The 25,285-nt window shown below is 47.4% G+C and overlaps 1 protein-coding gene across 2 annotated transcripts in view; it reads right to left on the bottom strand.

Moving 5' to 3' along the window:
* gdpd4a (glycerophosphodiester phosphodiesterase domain containing 4a) overlaps window positions 1–25,285 on the bottom strand; it is a 126,987-nt gene that overhangs the window by 59,526 nt on the left and 42,176 nt on the right. For both annotated transcript variants that reach the window (XM_070891649.1, XM_070891650.1), the window contains exons 3-7: window positions 20,449–20,552; window positions 18,019–18,106; window positions 11,985–12,044; window positions 8,216–8,314; window positions 3,204–3,297 (exon numbers count right to left, since the gene is read on the bottom strand). In XM_070891649.1, coding sequence (XP_070747750.1) covers window positions 3,204–3,297; window positions 8,216–8,314; window positions 11,985–12,044; window positions 18,019–18,106; window positions 20,449–20,552 — 445 coding nt within the window. The remainder of the gene's footprint in view (window positions 1–3,203; window positions 3,298–8,215; window positions 8,315–11,984; window positions 12,045–18,018; window positions 18,107–20,448; window positions 20,553–25,285) is intronic.

The following is a 25,285-nucleotide window of genomic DNA, read 5'->3' as shown; positions in this document are numbered from 1 at the left end:
GATGAGGAGGAATTTTTTCTCTCAGAGGGTTGTAAATCTGTGGAATTCGCTGCCTCAGAGAGCTGTGGAAGCTGGAACATTGAATAAATTTAAGACAGAGATAGACAGTTTCTTAACCGATAAGTGAATAAGGGGTTATGGGGAGCGGGCAGGGAAGTGGAGCTGAGTCCATGATCGGATCAGCCATGATCATATTAAATGGAGGAGCAGGCTCGAGGGGTCATATGGCCTACTCCTGCTCCTATTTCTTATGTTCTTAATGTTCACAGTCTGGTGCTAGCTAACATCATTGCTAGGATCAATGTAACTGCCAACTATTGAAATCTATCTAGTGTGTAACTGTGGGACATGATTAACGATTGTGGGACCTGATTAATTTATAATCATAGAGTACCTGTGTGCTGTGTATGTGCTCACTAACAATGGAAAAGGTTGCAGTGTGGTTGGGGCCAAAGCACAGTCAGTCACAGGGTTAAGCGCTGTTCCGACCAGGTAACAGGAACATGCTGTAAAACGGTGAACAGCAGGAGGAAGGGGCATGATGTGGTAATCACATCATGACCAAGGTGATTGCTATCTGCAATGGGCAGCTGGGTCATAACCAGCGGCCAGTCCGGAGTCGACAAACTGACCCCAGTAACAGCAGGGGGGTCAATCAGGGAATGGGAAGCCCCCACGTTCACGACTATAACTGAAGCTGCAGCACGCGGTTTTGTTCTTAGTAACTGCAAGATGTAACTGAGCCAATAAAGTTTGCCTGGATACTACAACCGGACTCAAGTCTCGTCAACTGCTAAGAAAGAGAGACCCAGCAACCAATTGCCTTTTTACAGCATGAAATATAATGTTTGCCACATTATCTCCCCACTGTAACATGGCATTCGGAGAATTTGAATTCAGTTCAAAAAATCTGGACATAAAAAGCTGGTCTCGGTAAAAAAGTGATGTTAAAAACTCAACAGTGAGTCAGGTCCCACACCAACAGCCCCCTAAAGTGATCACTCAGCTGTATCAAACTGCTATGTCCAACTGCAGCAGTTCCTGAGGTAAAAGGTTGTCCAATGAGGAAAGGTTAAGCAGATTGGGGCAAATTTTTTACCCACTCACTTATCCCTGGATAGGCTCAATGAGTGGGCAGTATAATGTGGGAAAATGTGAGGCTATCCACTTTGGTCAGGAAAATACCAAAAGCAAGTTATTATGTAAATGGGGAGAGATTACAAAATGCTGCGGTACAGGGGGTCCTTGTACATGAAACAGAAAATGTTAGTATGCAGGTAGAGCAAATGATCAGGAAGGCCAATGGAATGCTGGCCTTTATTGCAAGGGGGATGGAGTATAAAAGCAGAGAAGTCCTGCTACAACTGTACAGGGTATTGGTGAGGCCACACCTGGAATACTGCGCACAGTTTTGGTCTCCTTATTTAAGGAGGGATATAATTGTATTGGAGGCAGTTCAGAGAAGATTCACAAGGTTGATTCCTGAAATGAAGGTTTGTTATATGAATAAAGGTTGAGCAGGGGGGCCTATAATTATTGGAGTTTAGAGGACTGAGAGATGATCTTATTGAAACGTGTAAGATTCTGAGGGGGCTTGACAGGGTAGATGCAGAGAGGATGTTTCCCCTCGTGGGGGAATCAACTAGGGGGGCATAGTCTCAGACTAAAGGATCGCCTATTTAAGACGTAGAGGAGGAAAAATTTCTTCTCTCAGAGGGTCGTGAAGCTTTGGAATTCTCTGCCCCAGAGAGCTGTGGAGGCTGAGTCGCTAAATATATTCAAGGCTGAGATAGACAATTTTTTGAACTACATGTGTGTAATAATGTATTTGCTTCATGGGTTCTTTGCTTAAGAATTCATGGCAACACATTGCTATTAAGAACTAGTTGGTTTATTAACAAAGGTTTAACAATCACACTACACATCACAGTTCATCCCCCAGGCTCATAACTGCATACCTCACAGTGGACGATCTAGACCCAACTGGCTTGGGGTTTTACATAGAAACATAGAAACTAGGTGCAGGAGTAGGCCATTCGGCCCTTCGAGCCTGCACCACCATTCAATAAGATCATGGCTGATCATTCACCTCAGTACCCCTTTCCTGCTTTCTCTCCATACCCCTTGATCCCTTTAGCCGTAAGGGCCATATCTAACTCCCTCTTGAATATATCCAATGAACTGGCCTCAACAACTCTCTGCGGTAGGGAATTCCACAGGTTAACAACTCTCTGAGTGAAGAAGTTTCTCCTCATCTCAGTCCTAAATGGCTTACCCCTTATCCTTAGACTGTGTCTCCTGGTTCTGGACTTCCCCAACATCGGGAACATTCTTCCAGCATCTAACTGTCCAGTCCCGTCATAATTTTATATGTTTCTATGAGATCCCCCCTCATCCTTCTAAACTCCAGTGTATAAAGGCCCAGTCGATCCAGTCTCTCCTCATATGTCAGTCCTGCCATCCCAGGAATCAGTCTGATGAACCTTCGCTGCACTCCCTCAACAACAAGAACATCCCTCCTCAGATTAGGAGACCAAAATTGAACACAATATTCCAGGTGAGGCCTCACTAAGGCCCTGTACAACTGCAGTAAGACCTCCCTGCTCCTATACTCAAATCCCCTAGCTATGAAGGCCAACATACCATTTGCCTTCTTCACCGCCTGCTGTACCTGCATGCCAACTTTCAATGACTGATGTACCATGACACCCAGGTCTCATTGCACCTCCCCTTTTCCTAATCTGCCGCCATTCAGATAATATTCTGCCTCCGGGTTTTTGCCACCAAAGTGGATAACCTCACATTTATCCACATTATACTGCATCTGCCATTGAGTCTTATGAACATCACGTGACTGACTAAGCCACTCAAAACTCAACAGCTCTACCAACCTGTGAGCATAAGCACAGGTGCATACATTACAAAGCGAGTCAAGGGTTAAGGGGAGCGGGCAGGGAAGTGGAGCTGAGTCCATGATCAGATCAGCCATGATCGTATTAAATGGCGGAGCAGGCTCGAGGGGCCGTATGGCCTACTCCTGCTCCTATTTCTTACGTTCTTATTTTCAAGAAGCAGGCACACCACCACCTTCTCACGGCAACTTGAGATGGACAATAAACGCCATCGACACCCACATCCCGAGATTGAATATTAAAAAAAAGAATCGTTCCACCAAGATAAAGCAGTCCAATTGCCGATCTCACCTTTTCTATTCATCCTGGCAAAGTGTTGAGTCACTGGCCAAGAAAGCACTGTCATGATTGCCACGCCTCCAATGTGCAGATATGGAGCAGTGACCTACAAAAATATGAAAGCAAAAAACAAACTTTAAAAGCAATGGTAAATAATATCTGCAAACACCTGAAGCAGTGACTCATAAATCAAATATTTCCTTTCAGTTCTTTTTTTAGCCTGCCGACATCCTTCTGTGCTAACAAAAAGTTAGTGTGCAGGTATAGCAAGTAATCAGGAATGGAATGTTGGCCTTTATTGCAAGGGGGATGGAGTATAAAAGCAGAGAAGTCCTGCTACAACTATACAGAGTATTGGTGAGGCCACACCTGGAGTACTGCGTACAGTTTTGGTCTCCGTATTTAAGGAAGAATATAATTGCATTGGAGGCTGTCATGTATCTTACATTATTATATATAACTGTATCCTAACATGCTATACATGACTGTAATAAGACATGACCTGTAACCACCAGCATACCTTACCACCAGGGGTGCACTTGCAAGAGACAGGTATATAAGGGCAGGTCTCAGGCAAGTGCAGCATTCCAGAGCTGTGAAATAAAGGTGCAGGTCCAGAGTGACCTTGACTTCACGACATGTCTCGTGTGAATCTGTACTGAGGGGACAGGACTTTACAGAGGCTGTTCAGAGAAGGTTCACCAGGTTGATTCTGGAGATGAGGGGGTTGACTTATGAAGATAGGTTGAGTAGGTTGGGCCTATACACATTGGGGTTCAGAAGAATGAGAGGTGATCTTATTGAAACATATAAGATAATAAGAGGGCTCGACAAGGTGGATGCAGAGAAGATATTTCCACTCATAGGGGAAACTAAAACTAGGGGTCATAGTCTCAGAATAAGGGGCCGCCCATTTAAAACTGAGATGAGGAAGTATTTCTTCTCTCAGAGGGTTGTAAATCTGTGGAATTTTCTGCCCCAGAGAGCTGTGGAGGCTGGGTCATTGAATATATTTAAGGATGAGATAGACAGATTTTTGAAAGATAAGGGAATAAGGGGCTATGGGGAGCGGGCAGGGAAGTGGAGCTGAGTCCATGATCAGATCAGCCATGATCTTATTGAATGGCGGAGCAGGCTCGAGGGGCCAAATGGCCTACTCCTGCTCCTATTTCTTATGTTCTCCTGTGCTGAAAGCATTGACCCCGATGTTGGGAGAAGCCCTCAACAGCTCATTCTGGCAGTTCTCAAAATAATTCACTATCAAACTTGCCAGTCATCAATATAAAACCGTTACTCTCCCAACGTTAACGCACAGCGAGATCAGTAAGAACATTCTCATAAGGAAATTCCTTCCGCGGTCTCAGCTGTGGCTCAGTGGGTCGCACTCTCGCTTCTGAGTCAGTAGGTTGTGGGTTCAAGTCCCACTCCAGAGACTTGAGCACAAAAATCTAGGCTGGCACTCCCAGTGCTGTACTGAGGGAGTGCTGCACTGTCGGAGGTGCTGTCTTTCGGATGAGACGTTAAACCGAGGCCCCGTCTGCCCTCTCAGGAGGATGTAAAAGATCCTGCGGCACTATTTCGGAGAAGAGTAGCGGAGTTATGCCCGGTTTCTTGGGCCAATATTTATCCCTCAATCAACATAACAAATACAGATTATCTGTTCATTATCTCACGCTGTTTGTGGGAGCTTGCTGTGCGCAAATTAGCTGCTGCATTTCCTACAATTCAACAGTGACTACACTTCAAAAAGTACTTAATTGGCTGCAAAAGCGCTTTAGGAGGCCCTGAGGTTGTGAAAAGCGCTATAGAAATGATCCGTGGATAGACTGGAGAAGTTGGAGTTGTCCGCCTTCAAGCAGAGAAGGTTGAGAGGAGATTTGGTCGAGTTCATGAGGGGTCTGGACAGGGTAGATGGAGAGAAACTGTTCCCATTGGGGGAAGGGTCGAGAACCAGAGGACACAGATTTAAGGTGACTGGCGAATGAACCAAAAGCGACACGAGGAAAAATGTTTTTACGCAGCGTGTGGTTAGGATCTGGAACGCACGGCCTGAGAGGGTGGTGGAGGCAGACTCAATCGTGGCTTTCAAAAAGGAATTAGGTAAGTATCTGAAGGATATTTTTTTCTGCAGGGCTACGGGGAAAGGGCAGGGGAATTAAACTAGCTGAAATGCTCTTGCAGAAAGCCGGCACGGACTCGATGGGCTGAATGTTTAAGGAAAGATATACTTGCATTGGAGGCAGTTCAGAGAAGGTTCATTAGGCTGATTCCGGAGATGAGGGGGTTGAGTTATGAGGAAAGGTTGAGTAGGTTGGGCCTCTGCTCATTGGAGCTCAGAAGAATGAGAGGTGATCTTATTGAAACTTATAAGATATTAAGGGGGCATCGTCAAGGTGGATGCAGAGAGGATATTTCCACACATAGGGGAAACTAAAACTAGGGGGCATAGTCTCAGAATTAGGGGCCGCCCATTTAAAACTGAGATGAGGAGAAATTTATTCTCTCAGAGGGTTGTAAATCTGTGGAATTCTCTGCCCCAGAGAGCTGTGGAGGCTGGGTCATTGAATATATTTAAGGTGGAGATAAGACAGATTTGTGAGCGATAAGGGAACAAAGGGTTATGGGGAGCGGGCAGGGAAGTGGAGCTGAGTCCATGATCAGATCAGCCATGATCTTATTGAATGGCGGAGCAGGCTCGAGGGGCCAAATGGCCTACTCCTGATCCTATTTCTTATGTTCTTATGTTCTTATGAATGGCCTCCTTATGTGCTGTAACCATTCTATGGTTAGATTCTATGATTCTGAAGTGTTTGTTATGTAAGCACTCTATATGAAAAAAATGTAATCAGCCAGGTTTCCAGTGGATCTGGATGCATGACATAAAACCACCGAATTCAGCATCAATCAGAGACAACATAAAATGAATTATAGGAACGTGCAGAAACGATACGTTAAGTTAAGAAGGGATACATGAGGCTGGGTCTTAGCTGGGCTGCGGCAGATCCTGTCTTTGTGCGATAGTGTAAATTGGCGGCCTGCCCTGATCTCTCCTGATTTTAATTTCCTTTGAGGGCAGTAGATAAATGGAAGTGGATAGACGGTGTGCCAAGTTAGTTTGACACTTTCCTGCAGCCTTCTGCTCAAAAATGTTTGCGCCGTAACTGGTTGGAAGTGCAAAGTGATTAACGGCTCAGCGAGGGCATCTGGGATCTCAGTGAACAACAAATTGTATTTATATAGCGGCTTTAACCTAGTGAAACATCGCAGTCACAGGTATACTATGAGATAAAAATTTGACACCGAGCCGCATAAGTAGAAATTAGCGCAGGTGACCAAAAGCTTGGTCAAAGAGGTAAGTTTTAAGGAGCGTCTTGAAGGAGGAAAGAGAGGCAGAGAGGTTTAGGCAGGGAGTTCCAGAACTTGGGGCCTAGGCAACAGAAGGCACGGCCACCGATGGTTGAGTGATTATAAATCAGGGATGCTCAAGAGGGCAGAATTAGAGGAGCGCAAACATCTCGTTGGGTTGTGGGGCTGGAGGAGATTACGGAGATAGGGAGGGGCGAGGTCATGGAGGGATTTTAAAATAAGGATGAGAATTTTGAAATCGAGCCATTGCTTTAGATCAGCCACGATCTTATTGAATGGCGGAGCAGGCTCGAGGGGCCTACTCTTGCTCCTATTATGTTTTAACCGAAAGCCGATGTAGGTCAGCGAGCACAGGATGTGATGAGATTCAAGGATTGAGAAAGAAACAAAGGAACGACGGAGAAGGAAATCGGGTGAATTAGAGTCAAATCAGGCAGAGAAAGAGAAATAAAGAGAGGGAGAGAAAGATTGGATTAAGAGAACGAGACAAAAATGAGACACAAAGGAAAAGTTAGAATAATATTTTAAATTTAACATTTTTTAAATCTTTAGCAACAATTTACCACCTGCAGGAATGAGAATCCACAACTTAAATTGTTGAATTTCCAAGCCAGATAGGGTGAGTGGCATTACATCAACAATTATCAGGTCGCTGTTAATTACCAGATTAACTTTCTGTGGCGAAGTTTAATGGGCACTTAATGTGCGAATCCAGCAAGTTACTGAGAATACCGGGGAGGTTAAGGGTAAGACACTGAGGGCTAAACTTTGGCCTTAATTTTCGACAGTTTTTCTCGGACGTTGTTTGAGGGAAAAACCGCCAGGCGAAAGATTCCTCCTTATTTTTTTTTAAAAAGAGTTCCGCCCACATTTTGAAAAGACCGCCGGGGGAGCAAAGCAGCCGGGTGCACCGCCGAGAAAACTGCCAGGATCTAAGTTTGGCCTCAACGGGGACCTGTACACACCGCTGAGGAAACCGCCCACGGGAAGCTGTCGGAAACAGGGCGGTCGGTGAGCAGCCTGCAAAGAAAGGTAAGTTAAAGGTTTTTATAATTATTTATTTTTTTGAATTCTAAAACGCCCATTACATCAAAAAGTGTCTTGAGAATGTTTTATAACTTTTTATTTTTTGTTTATAAGTGAAAAAATATTTTTTAAGTTTTCCCCCTTCCCTAGGCCCAATCACAGCCTTGGACTAAATTTTTTTTTTAAACTTAAGAACCGCCCGCTCCCGCTACTTTCGGCTGTAACCGCCCAGAAACCGCCGAGAATCTTGGTGTAAGAACCATTTTCTCGTCGGACGGTCTTAATGACTTAATTAGTGGAAACTGATGAAGCTTAGCGGTATTTTCTGGGCTGGGCCACAATCGGGCGGTGAGGGCCTTGTGGGAAGCCTAACCCCGAGTGTGTGAAGCAAACGGTAAATCGACCAGCAAGTTCTGGCGATTCGCAACCCGCGGCGTATCCCTCCTCCCCCCGAACCGATTTGCGCATTAGGAACGGTGTGCGTTGTGAGCGCGGCATTAATTTTCACCGGGAAAGCTCCGGCCCATGGAATGCGGTTTTGTCGGGAGTACCCGCAGAGATGCGAGAAAGGGGATGGAGTCACCGTTGGGCGGGGAGGCTGAAAGGGACCGGGCTTGAATGTGGTCACGTACCTGAAACGAGAGGGTGAAGGTATTCCACTCCTCATGCCACTGGTTGTACAAGAAACCGATCGCCACTGCGGAGACACCCAACACCACAACAATCCCAATCTGAGGGGGAGACGGAGAGAGACGGGCTAAGGCACAAGGACGGCAACTCACGTTAACGCACCTGATCTAAGTTCACCCTTGCATCGAATCAAAGAATCTTACAGCACAGAATGAGGCCATTCGGCCGGCATGCCTCTTTAGAACATAAGAAATAGGAGCAGGAGTAGGCCATACGACCCCTCGAGCCTACTCCACCATTCAATAAGATCATGGCTGATCTGATCATGAACTCAGCTCCACTTCCCTGCCCGCTCCCCATAACCCCTTATTCTCTTTGAAAGAGCTGTCCCAAAACCCCAACTTTTTTCCTATCACCGTGCAAATTACCTGGCAGTCTAGAACCAAGGGTCACTCTCTCCAACTTCTGTCTGAGGCTGAACCGCACTGTTTGCAAACTTGGTTTCATATTCGACCCTGAAATGAGCTTTCAACCACATATAGTGGTTGACTTATGAAGATAGGTTGAGTAGGTTGAGCCTATATACATTGGAGTTCAGAAGAATGAGAGGTGATCTTGCTGAAACACATAAGATAATGAGGGGGCTCGACAAGGTGAATGCAGAGAGGATACTTCCACTCATAAGGGAAACTAAAACTAGGGGGTCACAGTCTCAGAATAAGGGGTCAGCCATTTAGGACTGAGATGAGGAGGAATTTCTTCACTCAGAGGGTGGTGAATCTTTGGAATTCTCTACCCCAGAGGATTGTGTAGGCTCAGTCGTTGAGTATATTCAAGACAGAGATCGATAGATTTTTGGATATTAAGGGAATCAAGAGATATGGGGATCGGGCGGGAAAGTGTAGTTGAGGTCGAAGATCAGCCATGATCGTATTTTAGACCAATATGTCGAGGAACCAACTAGGGGGGAGGCCATCTTAGACTGGGTGTTATGTAATGAGAAAGGATTAATTAGCAATCTCGTTGTGCGAGGCCCCTTGGGGAAGAGTGACCATAATATGGTGGAATTCTGCATTAGGATGGAGAATGAAACAGTTAATTCAGAGACCATGGTCCAGAACTTAAAGAAGGCTAACTTTGAAGGTATGAGGCGTGAATTGGCTGAGATGGATTGGCGAATGATACTTAAGGGGTTGACTGTGGATGGGCAATGGCAGACATTTAGAGACCGCATGGATGAACTACAACAATTGTACATTCCTGTCTGGCATAGAAATAAAAAAGGGAAGGTGGCTCAACCGTGGCTATCAAGGGAAATCAGGGATAGTATTAAAGCCAAGGAAGTGGCATACAAATTGGCCAGAAATAGCAGCGAACCTGGGGACTGGGAGAAATTTAGAACTCAGCAGAGGAGGACAAAGGGTTTGATTAGGGCAGGGAAAATGGAGTATGAGAAGAAGCTTGCAGGGAACATTAAGACGGATTGCAAAAGTTTCTATAGATATGTAAAGAGAAAAAGGTTAGTAAAGACAAACGTAGGTCCCCTGCAGTCAGAATCAGGGGAAGTCATAACGGGGAACAAAGAAATGGCGGACCAATTGAACAAGTACTTTGGTTCGGTATTCACGAAGGAGGACACGAACAACCTTCCGGTTATAAAAGGGGTCGGGGGGTCTAGTAAGGAGGAGGAACTGAGGGAAATCCTTATTAGCCGGGAAATTGTGTTGGGGAAATTGATGGGATTGAAGGCCGATAAATCCCCAGGGCCTGATGGACTGCATCCCAGAGTACTTAAGGAGGTGGCCTTGGAAATAGTGGATGCGTTGACAGTCATTTTCCAACATTCCATTGACTCTGGATCAGTTCCTATGGAGTGGAGGGTAGCCAATGTAACCCCACTTTTTAAAAAAGGAGGGAGAGAGAAAACAGGGAATTATAGACCGGTCAGCCTGACATCGGTAGTGGGTAAAATGATGGAATCAATTATTAAGGATGTCATAGCAGTGCATTTGGAAAGAGGTGACATGATAGGTCCAAGTCAGCATGGATTTGTGAAAGGGAAATCATGCTTGACAAATCTTCTGGAATTTTTTGAGGATGTTTCCAGTAGAGTGGATAAGGGAGAACCAGTTGATGTGGTATATTTGGACTTTCAGAAGGCGTTCGACAAGGTCCCACACAAGAGATTGATGTGCAAAGTTAGAGCACATGGGATTGGGGGTAGTGTACTGACATGGATTGAGAACTGGTTGTCAGACAGGAAGCAAAGAGTAGGAGTAAATGGGTACTTTTCAGAATGGCAGGCAGTGACTAGTGGGGTACCGCAAGGTTCTGTGCTGGGGCCCCAGCTGTTTACACTGTACATTAATGATTTAGATGAGGGGATTAAATGTAGTATCTCCAAATTTGCGGATGACACTAAGTTGGGTGGCAGTGTGAGCTGCGAGGAGGATGCTGTGAGGCTGCAGAGCGACTTGGATAGGTTAGGTGAGTGGGCAAATGCATGGCAGATGAAGTATAATGTGGATAAATGTGAGGTTATCCACTTTGGTGGTAAAAACAGAGAGACAGACTATTATCTGAATGGTGACAGATTAGGAAAAGGGGAGGTGCAAAGAGACCTGGGTGTCATGGTACATCAGTCATTGAAGGTTGGCATGCAGGTGCAGCAGGCGGTTAAGAAAGCAAATGGCATGTTGGCCTTCATAGCAAGGGGATTTGAGTACAGGGGCAGGGAGGTGTTGCTACAGTTGTACAGGGCATTGGTGAGGCCACACCTGGAGTATTGTGTACAGTTTTGGTCTCCTAACCTGAGGAAGGACATTCTTGCTATTGAGGGAGTGCAGCGAAGGTTCACCAGACTGATTCCCGGGATGGTGGGACTGACCTATCAAGAAAGACTGGATCAACTGGGCTTGTATTCACTGGAGTTCAGAAGAATGAGAGGGGACCTCATAGAAACATATAAAATTCTGACGGGGTTAGACAGGTTAGATGCAGGAAGAATGTTCCCAATGTTGGGGAAGTCCAGAACCAGGGGTCACAGTCTAAGGATAAGGGGTAAGCCATTTAGGACCGAGATGCGGAGGAACTTCTTCACCCAGAGAGTGGTGAACCTGTGGAATTCTCTACCACAGAAAGTTGTTGAGGCCAATTCACTAAATATATTCAAAAAGGAGTTAGATGAGGTCCTTACTGCTAGGGGGATCAAGGGGTATGGCGAGAAAGCAGGAATGGGGTACTGAAGTTGAATGTTCAGCCATGAACTCATTGAATGGCGGTGCAGGCTAGAAGGGCCGAATGGCCTACTCCTGCACCTATTTTCTATGTTTCTATGTTTCTATGAATGGTGGAGCAGGCTCGAGGGGCCGAATGGCCGACTCCTGCTCCCAATTCTTATGTTCTTCCTTTCTTTTCAGACGGAGGCCCAAGTTACATCACGTCGTGCAGAGCGCTGCGGGATTTCCGAGGGTGGAACTCGAGCAAGACATCGTTAGGGATCGGAGATACTCAACGAAGGTGAGTGATTGTCAACCGATTGAACAATTGCAACAACGACACAGAACCTGCATCACAGAAACAGGCCATTTGGCCCATTGGTCGATGCTCCACGCAAGCCACATAGAGAACTAGAATGGCAGCTTCCCCCCCGCCCCGCCCACCCCTCCCCCCGTACCCCCTCTGCCCACCCCTCCCCCACCCCGCTCTATTCCCTTCTCCCCTGTGTATGCCACAGACTGCGAACGGCAAAGTTAGGAAAAGGCAGCGTACCTTGTGAGCCCAGAATAGATACAGACGCTGGCCTTCGCTTAGCAAACAGATCGCCAGAACCTGAAAAACACAAAGCACACAAGTCCACAGCTAGCACCATACTGGCCCACGCAGAATCCACGCAGTCCAACCTCACTGTGGAAAGAAAGAAGAGCTTGCATTTCTATAGCGCCTTTCACAACCACAGGACGTCCCAGAGCGCTTCACAACCATTTAACGCACGTTTTGTTTTGAAGTGCATTCGCTGTTGTAATCTCACTCTCACTCATAGGCAGTCCCTCGGAATCGAGGAAGACTTGCTCCCACTCGAAAAATGAGTTCTCAGGTGACTGAACAGTCCAACCCGGGAATTACAGTCCCTGTCACAGGTGGGACAGACAGTGGTTGGAGGAAAGGGTGGGTGGGGAGTCTGGTTTGCCGCACGCTCCTTCCGCTGCCTGCGCTTGTTTTCTGCATGCTCTCGGCGACGAGACTCGAGGTGCTCAGCGCCCTCCCGGATGCTCTTCCTCCACTTAGGGCGATCTTTGGCCAGGGACTCCCAGGTGTCGGTGGGGATGTTGCACTTTATCAAGCAGACTTTGAGGGTGTCCTTGAGACATTTCCTCTGCTCACCTGGGGCTCGCTTGCCGTGTAGGAGTTCCGAGTAGAGCGCTTGGCTTTGGGAGACTTTTGTCGAGCAATGCAGACGATGTGACCCGCCCAACGGAGCTGGTCGGGTGTGGTCAGTGCTTCGATGTTGTAATGTAGGAAAGCTGGCAGCCAATCTGCGCACCGATAGCTCTTTGTAGGCCGGCACAGACACGATGGGCCGAATGGCCTTCTTCTGTGCCATAGATTTCTATGAAGCCACTCAGTTGTATCAAACTGCTACGAAAAACGAAGCACATCTAAACTCTTGGTGCATCATTCTGTGAAATGTAATTCGATACTAATGTTCTAACCAGTAAATAAAAGATGAAGCCAATACAAATGGTTCCATCACAGCGGGCACAGTTGGTTCTCCACGTGAGATTCACACCACTGGAACTGTCCGTTCTTGAGAGAGAAATGATTCATTGTAAAGAGATTGTGATTTGTAACAATGGTAATAAAAAGCTAGGTGGCAAGTTGCACAGCGAGTATTGCAACCCGCAACATAGAACCACGACCTCAAACTATCCCCTGGGGACAATTGTGTTCTCACTGCTTAAAGTACATCTTCCAAAATCCTCTCTTGTTGAGGTGATTAGCAAAAGAACCAGGGCGACACGGGGAAAACTTATTTTACCGCAACGAGCGTTTAGGATTCGGAACGCACTGACTGACTGGGCGATGGAAACAGATTCAATGGTAGCCTTCGAAAGGGAATTGGATCGATATCAAAATTGCACTTCATAGAATCAGAGAATGATACAGCAGAGGAGGAGACCACTTGGTCCATCGTGCCTATGCTGGCTCTTTGAAAGAGCTGTATAATTACCATCGCTCCCTGCTCTTTCCCCACACCCCTACAATGTTTTCCCCTTCAACTGTTTATCCAATTTCCCTTTTGAAAGTTAGGATTGAACCTGTTACCACCGCCCTTTCAGGGGAGTGTGAATTAACATGATTGCTCCTCGAAAGAGCCAGTGCAGACTCGATGGCCGAATGGCCTCCTCCTGGGCTGTCCTGTTCTATGATTCTATGCTCCTGCGCTATATACTGCCCCACGCTCTCTCCTGCTCTCTAAGCCCTTACCACGCTGGGTCCCAATACTCACCACACCGTCTCATACTTTAATCCATGCTCGTCAAACTTTTGGGCTCAGTGGGCAGCACTCTCTCGCCTCTGGTTCGAAAAGTCGCCGGTTTCAAGTCCCACTCCAGAGATTTCAGCACATCATCCAGACTTGACACTCCCAGTGGAGAGCTGAGGGAGTGCTGCACTGTCGGAGGTGCCGCCTTTCTGAATGAGACGTTAAATTGAGGCCCCGTCTGCTCTCTCAGGTGGACATAAAAGATCCCGGGGCACTATTTCGAAGAGCAGGGGGAATTCTCCTAATATTTATCCCTCAAACAACATCACTAAAAAAACAGATTATCTGGTCATTATTGCACTGCTGTTTGCTGTGCGTAAACTTGCTTGTGTGTTTCCTACCATCAGAATCATCATAGGCAGTCCCTTGAAACGAGGATGACTTGCTTCCACATCAAAAAAGGATGAGTCCACAGGTGTTTCAATGAAGGACCTAATATTCCAGTCCTGAACTACATTGATTCCTACCACCATCATCATAGGCAGTCCCTCGGAATCGAGGAAGACTTGCTTCCACTCTTAACATGAGTCCTTAGGTGGCTGAACAGTCCAATACGAGAACCACAGTCCCTGTCACAGGTGGGACAGATAGTCGTTGAGGGAAAGGGAGGGTGTGACAGGTTTGCCGCACGCTCTTTCCGCTGCCTGCGCTTGCTTTCTGCATGCTCTTGGCGACGAGACTCGAGGTGCTCAGTGCCCTCCCAGATGCACTTCATCCACTTAGGGCGGTCTTTGGCCAGGGACTCCCAGGTGTCGGTGGGGATGTTGCACTTTATCAGGGAGGCTTTGAGGGTGTCCTTGTAACGTTTCCTCTGCCCGCCTTTGGTTCGTTTGCCGTGGACGAGTTCCGAGTAGAGCGCTTGCCTTGGGAGCCTCGTGTCCGGCACGCGATACCAGCGGAGCTGATCGAGTGTGGTCAGTGCTTCAATGCTGGGGATGTTGGCCTGATCGAGGACACTGATGTTGGTGCATCTGTCCGGGGGATTTGCAGGATCCTGCGGAGACATCGTTGGTAGTATTTCTCCAGCGACTTGAGGTGTCTATTGAACATGGTGTACGTCTCTGAGCTATACAGGAGGGCGGGTATTACTACAGCCCTGTAGACCACGAGCTCATTACAACAGTGACCACACTTCAAAAAGTACTTGATTGGCTGTGAAGAGCTATGGGATGTCCTGAGGTCATGAAAAACGCTATTAAAATGCAAATCTTTCTTCCTTTTTAATCACTTTATACTTCCTGAATTAACGTCTTCTCTCCTACAGTTTTATCCCTTGGCATCAGCTGAGATATAATCTCGTCCCTTTCACCTGGGTTTAGAGACATCGAAATTTACAGCGCAGAAGGAGGCCATCTCGGCCCATCGTGTCCGCGCCGGCCAACAAAGAGCCGCACGGCCCTCGGTCAGCAGCCCTGAGGGTTACATATAAACCCTTGAAGATTGACGGAAAGGCAAAGAGCACCCAGCCCAACCACACCCCTTATACTAAAAACATCTACACTCCACCCCAACCGGAGTCATGTGATCTCCTTGGAGAGGCAAAAACCAGATAAAAACCCAGGCCAATTTAGTGAGAACAAAATCTGGGAAACTTCCTCTCTGACCGATCCAGGCGATCGAAACGAGTCCAGGAGATCACCCTGGCCGTATTCTACTCCCTGAAGTACTTACCATCGTATCTGCGCCAGCCAACAAAATGTTATCCAGTCTAATCCCAATTACCAGCTCGAGGTCAGTAACCCTGCAGGTTACTGCACTTTAAGTGCCCATCCAACCATCTCTTAAATGTGGTGAGGGTTTCTGCATCCACCACTCTTCCAGGCAGCGAGCTCCAGATCCTCGCAACCCTCTGCGTAAAGAAGCCCCCGCTCAAATCCCCTCTAAACCTTCCACCAGCCACCTTAAAATGTTTCTCAATGTTAAACAAAGCGTTGGCACAGTTAAAATAAGACACATTCAATTTTTATTCCTCTACACTCGTTATTTGTTTTAGAAAGTAATATGTCCACAGTGTTGCTAATGGGGAATAGCTGACATTTTGAAAAAGGGCTTTAGCTTTCCGTTATTTTATAACATTTATGAATTTTTGTATCTCCCGATCTCTCAACACCTCTGTGTAACTCGACTTTACATCACCTTCACCCTCCATTGTTCAGCTGAACCAGCGGGTTAGGCAGCTTTGGGAAAATCTCACCGGTCCATGATGAACAAAACACTTGGGGTGGATTTTTGGCTCCGCCCCGCTCCGTTTTCCGCCCCAGACCGACAGCAATGGCGGCAGTGAGGTGCTCTGGGCGGGCGGCCAGTCTCCGGCGCCCCGCGGCGATCCTCGGGTGCGGTTTCGCGGCGGCGCGGAGCAGCACCATCCTGGAAGAGCTGACCCCGGTGTGCAACGCCCCTGGCTGTGACACTGGCTCGCTTCTGGACTCCCGCCCGACCCGCAGCGCGCCTCGCACTGACTGCCTGGAAAATCAGGGGGACGTGTCCTACGATGCCGACAATGTTGAGGTAAGTAATGTACTCCTAAGGTAAGTGTGACTGTTTGTTTTCGTTGTTTTTTTTTAAATTCTCCCCTCCCCCCCTCCGTCTCTCGGAGTGCTCCCGGCCCGGCTCTTTAGCTCGGGATCTTCCCATGCTAACCCCCCCCCCCCCAAGAGAGGTGTACAACGCCTCCCTTAGCACTGCGTCCCCCTGACTCAGGGCCCAGCTGCCCAATGTTACTGACTGAGGGGCAAACCGTTCCCGGGCGCAAACTTTACCGCCCCGCCGACATTACCGCCCCAAAAACATTTAAGCCAAAAATCCAGCCAGTGCCGTGTTTTCCCATCGCGTACTGGGCTCCCGAGATCCCATTCGAAGCAGTAAAGCTGCCTCAGTCACACGGGCTGTCACTTTCTCTCTTTCTCTTCTTTTCCTCTCGTACAACCGAAGAGAACAGAAGGAGGCCATTCGGCCCATCATCCCTTGTATCCAATTCACCCCCCCCTCTTCTCCCACTGCTTTGCAGATTTTTCCTTTCCGAGTTTATATCTGAGTCCCCTTTTGAAAGCGATGATTGAGTCTGCCTCCACCGCCCTTTCAGGCAGCGCGTTCCAGATCACAACAACTCGCTGCGTAATTAAAATAATCTCCTCATTCCCCCCTCTGGCTCTGTTGCCAATTATCTGACGGCAGCGAGTGCTGCCAGCCAAGGTGAAGTCACTGTGCGTGCGCGTCTCAGTGTTTTTTGGGCTTTTCGCGTTTGGCGACAATAAAACCACTTCTGGGGAGGACAGATGTTTTTAAAAAGGGGTCTGGGTTTCACTCCGTAAACATCTTTCACCTCTTGCTAGAGATTTAGTACCTCGCAAACAGCGAAAGATTACATGAGAAGTTATTGGGGAGGAGGGGAAAGGTTTGTTGGTCATATATAAAAAAATGTTTCCATTTGCAATGGCAACAAGACCGAACAAATCACATTAACCTATTGGGTGTGGCGAAGTCAGGCCCCCGATGTTCTGATTAGCTCACAGCTTGCAGGGCCGAACGTTTTTGGAGTGCTATAGTTTGTTTCCGATGCCAATCATTGGATCTGGACAGCTGACTGAGTAGTTGCGGATGATTCTGCACAGCCTCCGGTTGTTGGCACCAGCTTCGAGGCTGTTGGCACCAGCCTCTGGGTCGTTGGCACCAGCCTCCGGCTCGTTGGCACCAGCTTCGGTCGTTGGCACTAGCTTCGAGGCTGTTGGCACCAACCTCCGGGTCATTGGCACCAGCTTCCGGGTCGTTGGCAGCAGTCACTCTGTCATCTTAAACCTGTATCTGGTTACCGACCCTTCTGCCAGTGAAAACAGCTTCTCTTTATTTATTCTATCAAAACCCCTTCATAAGTTTGAACGCCTCTATTAAATCTCCCCTTAACCTTCTCTGCTGTCAGGAGAACAACCCCAACATCTCCAGTCTCTCCATATAACTTCTCCTTGGTACTATTCTTGCAAATCTCCTCTGCACCCTCACCAAGGCCTTGACATTCTTCCCAAGAAGTATAGAGCCCAGAATTGGACACAATACTCCAGTTGAGGCCTAACCAGTGATTTATAAAGGTGTAGCATAACTTTGGTGCTTGCTTTCTCGGTCTCTATTTTTTTCTCTTTCTCTTCAGGAGTCGGCTCGCTTGGCTCTCTTGACCTGTGTGACCCAATTGCTCGCCATAGAATGCCTTTACCAGTTCAGTCATGAAGGGAGCCCTACCAGTTAGGCTGAGATGCACAGTTCACTCACCAGTAAGATTGCGATGTAAGTAAAGAGTGTCACTGTCACACCAAGAACCACTGCTGACCAAGGAAACCACCTACCACTGTAGAAATTCCTAGGGAAGGGAAGAAAAATAATTAAAGAACTTTACCTAGAGCTTAACACTGGTGCTATTGCTGCAAACGTTTCGATCGTAGAATCACACAGCACTAAAGGAGGCCAATCGGCCCATCCTGCCTGTGCTGGCTCTTTGAAAGAGCTACACAAATGATCCCACCCCCCTGCTCTTTCCCGGTAGCCCTGCAATTTTTTTCCTTTGCAAGAATTTATCCAATCCATTTTTTGAAAGTTACTATGGAATCTGCTCCCACCGCCCTTTCAGGCAGCGTGTTCCAGATCACAACAACTCGCTGCATTAAAATAAAACTCCGCCTCGCCCCTCTGGTTCTTTTGCCAATTATCCTGGAATATTGTGTACAGTTTTGGTCTCCTAATCTGAGGAAGGACATTCTTGCTATTGAGGGAGTGCAGCGAAGGTTCACCAGACTGATTCCCGGGATGGCAGGACTGACATATGATGAAAGACTGGATCGACTGGGCTTATATTCACTGGAATTTAGAAGAATGAGAGGGGATCTCATAGAAACATATAAAATTCTGACGGGACTGGACAGGTTAGATGCAGGAAGAATGTTCCTGATGTTGGGGAAGTCCAAAACCAGGTGTCACAGTCTAAGGATAAGGGGTGAGCCATTTAGGACCGAGATGAGGAGAAACTTCTTCACTCAGAGATTTGTGAACCTGTGGAATTCTCTACCACAGAAAGTTGTTGAGGCCAGTTCATTAGATATATTCAAAGAGAGTTAGATGTGGCCCTTACAGCTAAAAGGATCAGGGGGTACGGAGAGAAAGCAGGAATGGGGTACTGAAGTTGCAAAAATGATCAGCCATGATCATATTGAATGGTGGTGGAGGCTCGAAGGGCCGAATGGCTTACTCCTGCACCTACTTTCTATGTTTCTATATTTCTATCTTAAATCTGTGTCCTCTGGTTACTGACCCTCCTGCCACTGGAAACCATTTCTCCCGATCTACTTTATCAAAACCCCCTCATGATTTTGAACACCTCGATTCAATCTCCCCTTAACCTTCTCTGCTCTCAGCAGAATAATCCCAGCTACTCTAGTCTCTCCACTGAAGTCCCTCATCCCTGGAACTATTCTAATAATTCTCCTCTGCAACCCTCTCCAAAGCCAAGACATCCTTCCCAAAGTGTGATGCCCAGAATTGGACACAGTACTCCAGCTGATGCCTAACCAATGATCTATAAAGGTTTATAAAATGATGCCATGGGAGCCCACCCGAGGGAGCGGACAGGGCCTGGGTTTAACGTCTCACCTGAAAGACGGCGCCTCCGACACTCCCTCGGCACTGCACTGGGAGCATCAGCCGAGAGTTTCGTGCTCAAGTCTCCAGAGTAGGATTTGAACCCACAACCGTCAGACTCAGAGGCTAGAGTGCTGCCCACTGAGCCACGGCTGACACCAGCTATACTGCCGACCTGTCCGGGCGAGTTGACCACTCAGCCCACCAGCAACGGCCACATCCAAGATGGTAGATCTGCTGCATGTGTCACCAGCGGCAACCATTGGCCTCTGCCACTGCCGATGGTACTTGGTTGGCCTTTATTGCAAGGGGATGGAGTATAAAAGCTGAGAAATCCTGCTACAACTGTACAGGGTATTGGTGAGGCCACACCTGGAGTACTGCGTGCAGTTCTGGTCTCCGTATTTAAGGAAGGATATACTTGCATTGGAGGCTGTTCAGAGAAGGTTCACTAGGTTGATTCCAGAGATGAGGGGGTTGACTTATGAAGATAGGTTGAGTAGGTTGGGCCTCTACACATTGGAGTTCAGAAGAATGAGAGGTGATCTTATCGAAACTTATAAGATAATGAGGGGGCTCAACAAGGTGGATGCAGAGAGGATATTTCCACTCACAGGGGAAATTAAAACAAGGGGACATAGTCTCAGAATAAGGGGTCGCCCATTTTAAAACTGAGATAAGGAATTTCTTCTCTCAGAGGGTTGTAAATCTGTGGAACTCACTGACCCAGAGAGCTCTGGAGGTTGGGTCATTGAATATATTTAAGGCGGAGATAGACAGATTTTTGAGCGATGATGGAGTCAAGGGTTATGGGGAGCGGGCAGGGAAGTGGAGCTGAGTCCATGATCAGATCAGCCATGATCTTATTGAATGGCGGAGCAGGCTCGAGGGGCCAGATGGCCTACTCCTGCTCCTATTTCTTATGTTGCCATTGGTGACACCAGGGAACTTCCATCCCAGCCCCTCTGAGAGTGCTGCCACTCGGAGATTTATGCTATAGGGAGGCCGCAGACATGAAGTGGAAAATAGCCGTCTCACACCGCACGTTGCTCAACAGGGCCGCGGACTCACCAATCAAAATCGTTGTAGTCATTCTTGGCTTCACTCCAAAAGTAAAGGAGCACGAATGCCAGGCCAAAGGTCGCCACCAGGATTCCAAAGCAGAACAATTCAAACTGCAAGGAGAGGAAATAGCAACAGAAGGAAATTAGAACACTATAGAATGACACAGCGCAGAAGGAGGCCATTCGGCCCATCATGCCTGTGCCGGCTCTTTGAAAAAGTGATCCAATCAGTCCCACTCCCCCGTTCTTTCCCCGTAGCCCTGAAAATTTCTCCTGTTCAAGTATTTATCCAATTCTCTTTTGAAAGTCACTGTTGAATCTGCTCCCACCGCTCTTTCAGGCAGCATGGTCCAGATCACAACAACTCGCTGCGGAAAATAATGTTTCCACATCTCCCCCTCTGGTTCTTTTGCCAATTATCTTAAAGCTGTGTCCTCTGGTTACCGACCCTCCTGGCACTGGAACCAGTCATCCCATTTACTCTGTCAAAACTCTGCATTTTGAACACCTCTTAAATCTCCCCCTTCCTATCTCTGTAATCTCCTCCAGCCCCACAACCCGCCCCCCCCGGCCCCCCCTCACCCGCCAAGATGTCTGCACTCCTCTAAGTATACCCCCTTCAGCATCCCTGATTATAATCGCTCAACCATTGGTGGCCGTGCCTTCTGTTGCCTGGGCCCCAAGCTCTGGAACTCCCTCCCTAAACCTCTCCACCTCTCTTTCCATCTTCAAGACGCTCCCTTAAAACCTACCTCTTTGACCAAGCTTTTGGTCAGGTGCGTTAATTTCTATTTCTGCGGCTCGGTGTCACATTATTTTAGCTCGTAATACTCCTGTGAAGCGCCTTGGGATGTTTCCCTATGTTAAAGGTACTATATAAATACAAGTTGTTATTGTTGCTCTAAGGAGAACAAGCCCAACTTCTCCACATAACTCCACATCACAAACAGTGACTAATGGGGTGCCACAGGGATCAGTGCTGGGGCCTCAACTATTTACAATCTATATTAATGACTTGGATGACGGGACCGAGTGTAATGTAGCCAAAATTTGCTGATGCTACAAAGATAGGTGGGAAAGCAAGTTGTGAAGAGGACACAAAGAATCCGCAAAGGGATATAGATGGGTTAAGTGAGTGGGCAAAGATTTGGCGGATGGAGTATAATGTGGGAAAATGTGAGGTTATCCACTTTGGTGGGAAGAATAAAAAAGCAAATTATTATTTAAATGGGAAGAGATCACAAAGTGCTGCAGTACAGAGGGACCTGGGGATCCTTGTACATGAAACACAAAAAGTTAGTATGCAGGTACAGCAAGTAATCAGGAAAGCAAATGGAATGTTGGCCTTTCAGCATCAGCAGTCCCTCGGAATCGAGGAAGACTTGCATCCACTCCCAAAGTGAGTTCTTTTGATGGCTGAACAGTCCGATACGAGAGCCACAGACCCTGTTACAGGTGAGACAGACATTCGTCGAGGGAAGGGGTCGGTGGGACTGGTTTGCCGCACACTCCTTCCGCTGCCTGCACTTGGCCTTACTATTGCAAGGGGGATGACGCATAAAAGTAGGTAAGTCTTGCTACAACTAGACAGGGACCAAATGGTCTACTCCTGCTAATATTTCTTATGTTCTTATATTCTTATGATGTTAGACCTAAAGTCAATTAAATTATTTTAAATACAGAGTATGAAGGTGCATTGGCTGAGAAATGGTTTTGCAGGTCATTTGCAAAGCAGACATTGCTGAAAGTGACTTTGTCCTGACAGAGATTGGCCAAACACATGATGAGCCAACCTGGTCAAGGAGATCAATAGCCAGGCCATACAAATTCCTCATCCAATAAATAAAACACCAACTTGCATTTATATAGCGCCTTTAATATAGTAAACCATCTCAAGGTGCTTCACGGGAGCGATCACCAAACAAATCGCTTCAGGAGATATTAGGAGAGAAGGCCAGAAGCTTGGTCAAAGAGGTAGGTTTTAAGGAGCGTCTTGAAGGAGGAGGGAGGGCTAGAGAGGCGGAGAGGTTTAAGGAAGGGAATTCCAGAGCTTAGGGCCCAGGCAGCTGAAGGCACGGCCGCCAATGGTTGAGCAATTAAAATCGGAGATGCTCAAGAGGCCAGAATTAGAGGAGCGCAGACATCTCGGGGGTTTGTGGGACTGGAGGAGATTACAGAGATAGGGAGGGGACGAGGCCATGGAGGGACTTGAAAACAAGGATGAGAATTTTTTAAATTGAGGTGTTGCCGGACCGGGTGCTGAAGGGTCCAATATGGTGGGTGGTGAGCACGCACTCAAATCGTGGACAATAGAGAGGGAATAACTATACCATCTACTTGGGGAATCCAGAAAAAAAAGGAACATAATTTTAAAGTTAGGGTTGAACTAGTTAAAAGTGAATTATAGAAACATAGAAACATAGAAAATAGATGCAGGAGTAGGCCATTCGGCTCTTTGAGCCTGCACTGCCATTCAATAAGATCATGGCTGATCATTCACCTCAGTACCCCTTTCCTGCTTTCTCTCCATACCCCTTGATCCCTTTAGCCGTAAGGGCCACATCTAACTCCCTTCTGAATATGTCTAACGAACTGACATCAACAACTCTCTGTGGCAGGGAATTCCACAGGTTAACAACTCTCTGAGTGAAGAAGTTTCTCCTTATCTCAGTCCTAAATGGCTTACCCCTTATCCTAAGACTGTGTCCCCTGGTTCTGGACTTCCCCAACATCGGGAACATTCTTCCCGCATCTAACTTGTCCAGTCCCGTCAGAATCTTATATGTTTCTATGATATCCCCTCTCATTCTTCTAAACTCCAGTGTATAAAGGCCCAGTTGATCCAGTCTCTCCTCATATGTCAGTCCAGCCATCCCTGGAATCAGTCTGGTGAACCTTCGCTGTACTCCATCAATAGCAAGATCATCCTTCCTCAGATTAGGAGACCAAAACGGAACACAATATTCCAGGTGTGGCCTCACCAGGGCCCTTACAACTGCAGTAAGATTTCCCTGCTCCTATACTCAAATCCCCTAACTATGAAGGCCAACATACCATTTGCCTGTATCTGCATGCCAACTTTCAATGACTGATGAACCATCACACCCAGGTCTCGTTGCACCTCCCCTTTTCCTAATCTGTCGCCATTCAGATAATATTCCGCCTTCGTGTTTTTGATTTATCCACATTATACTGCATCTGCCATGCATTTGCCCACTCATCTAACCTGTCCAAGTCACCCTGCAGCCTCTTAGCGTCCTCCTCACAGCTCACACCGCCACCCAGTTTAGTGTCATCTGCAAACTTAGAGATATTACACTCAATTCCTTCATCTAAATCATTAATATATATTGTAAAGAGCTGGGGTCCCAACACTGAGCCCTGCGGCACTCCACTAGTCACTGGCTCCCATTCTGAAACAGACCCGTTTATCCCGACTCTCTGCTTCCTGTCTGCCAACCAGTTCTCTATCCACGTCAGTACATTACCCCCAATACCATGTGCTTTGATTTTGCACACCAATCTCTTGTGTGGGACCTTGTCAAAAGCCTTTTGAAAGTCCAAATACACCACATCCACTGGTTCTCCCTTGTCTACTCTACTGGTTACATCCTCAAAAAATTCCAGAAGATTTGTCAAGCATAATTTCTCTTTCATAAATCCATGCTGACTTGGACCAATCCTGTCACTGCTTTCCAAATGCGCTGCTATTTCATCCTTAATAATTGATTCCAACATTTTCCCCACCACTGATGTCAGGCTAACTGGTCTATAATTACCCGTTTTCTCCCTCCATCCTTTCTTAAAAAGTGGTGTTACATTAGCTACCCTCCAGTCCATAGGAACTGATCCAGAGTCGATAGACTGTTGGAAAATGATCACCATTGCATCCACTATTTCTAGGGCCACTTCCTTAAGTACTCTGGGATGCAGACTATCAGGCCCCGGGTGTCTCCTGGGAGAATTCATTCACGAGCAACGTCATGATAATATGGCTTGCACTGTGCTAGAAGGCAGTGTGTGGAATTAATTTTAAGCATTTAAAGACAAGCTAGTTATTTGCTTGTGAACACAGGGTTGTGATGGAAGCAATAGGTGGGGTAGAGGTACAGATCGGCCATGACTGGCGGAACAAGCTCGAGGAGCTGAATGGCCTAGTCCTGGTCCTATGGGGTCCGTTATGCTTTAAAACAGGAAAGTGCCAGCATTCGGTCTCTTTTATACAACTTTAGACGAACAGAGTAATGTGAATATCGAAATTGACTCGAGGGAGCCAAGGCCGAGACATCCAGAACTTCCGCAAACACGCTCGGGGGGTATTTCCACCACCCGCTGTGGCCTCCCCCTGACACTGCCCCCAAATCCAGGGGAGGGGGTTCATTTAGATATTTGTGGTGGATGCCAGGCTCCCGCCCCAAACCCCAGTTACCCATCGCTCCGGTGCCGCTCTGAGGATATGGAGCCTGAGGCCTTTAACAGGCCGAAGATGTTATTTTGTATTCATTCCCAGGTTGTGGGTGTCACTGGCAAGGCCAGCATTTATTGACCATTCCTAATTGTCCCTTGAGAAGCTGGAGGTGCGGCAACTACACAGGTGGAGCATCCGAAATCCGGAAACTTCGGGACAGAGATCGTTCCGGATTTCCGACATCCTGAATTCCGGAAACGCCCAAATCAAGGTAGGTAGGCGGGGGTCGGGAGGTCAGAGTTCAGGGGGGCCGAGGCCTGGGGAGGTCGGGCGGCTGGAGATCGGAGTTCAGGAGGCAGGAGGTCAGAGTTTGCGTGGCCAAGGCCTGGGGAGGTCAGGCAGCTGAGATAAGGCGGGGGGGGAGGCGGAGGTGGGG

Source organism: Pristiophorus japonicus, chromosome 10 (assembly GCF_044704955.1).
Source record: "Pristiophorus japonicus isolate sPriJap1 chromosome 10, sPriJap1.hap1, whole genome shotgun sequence".
Lineage (NCBI taxonomy): Eukaryota > Metazoa > Chordata > Chondrichthyes > Pristiophoridae > Pristiophorus > Pristiophorus japonicus.
This window is presented reverse-complemented; position numbering and strand designations above follow the sequence as displayed.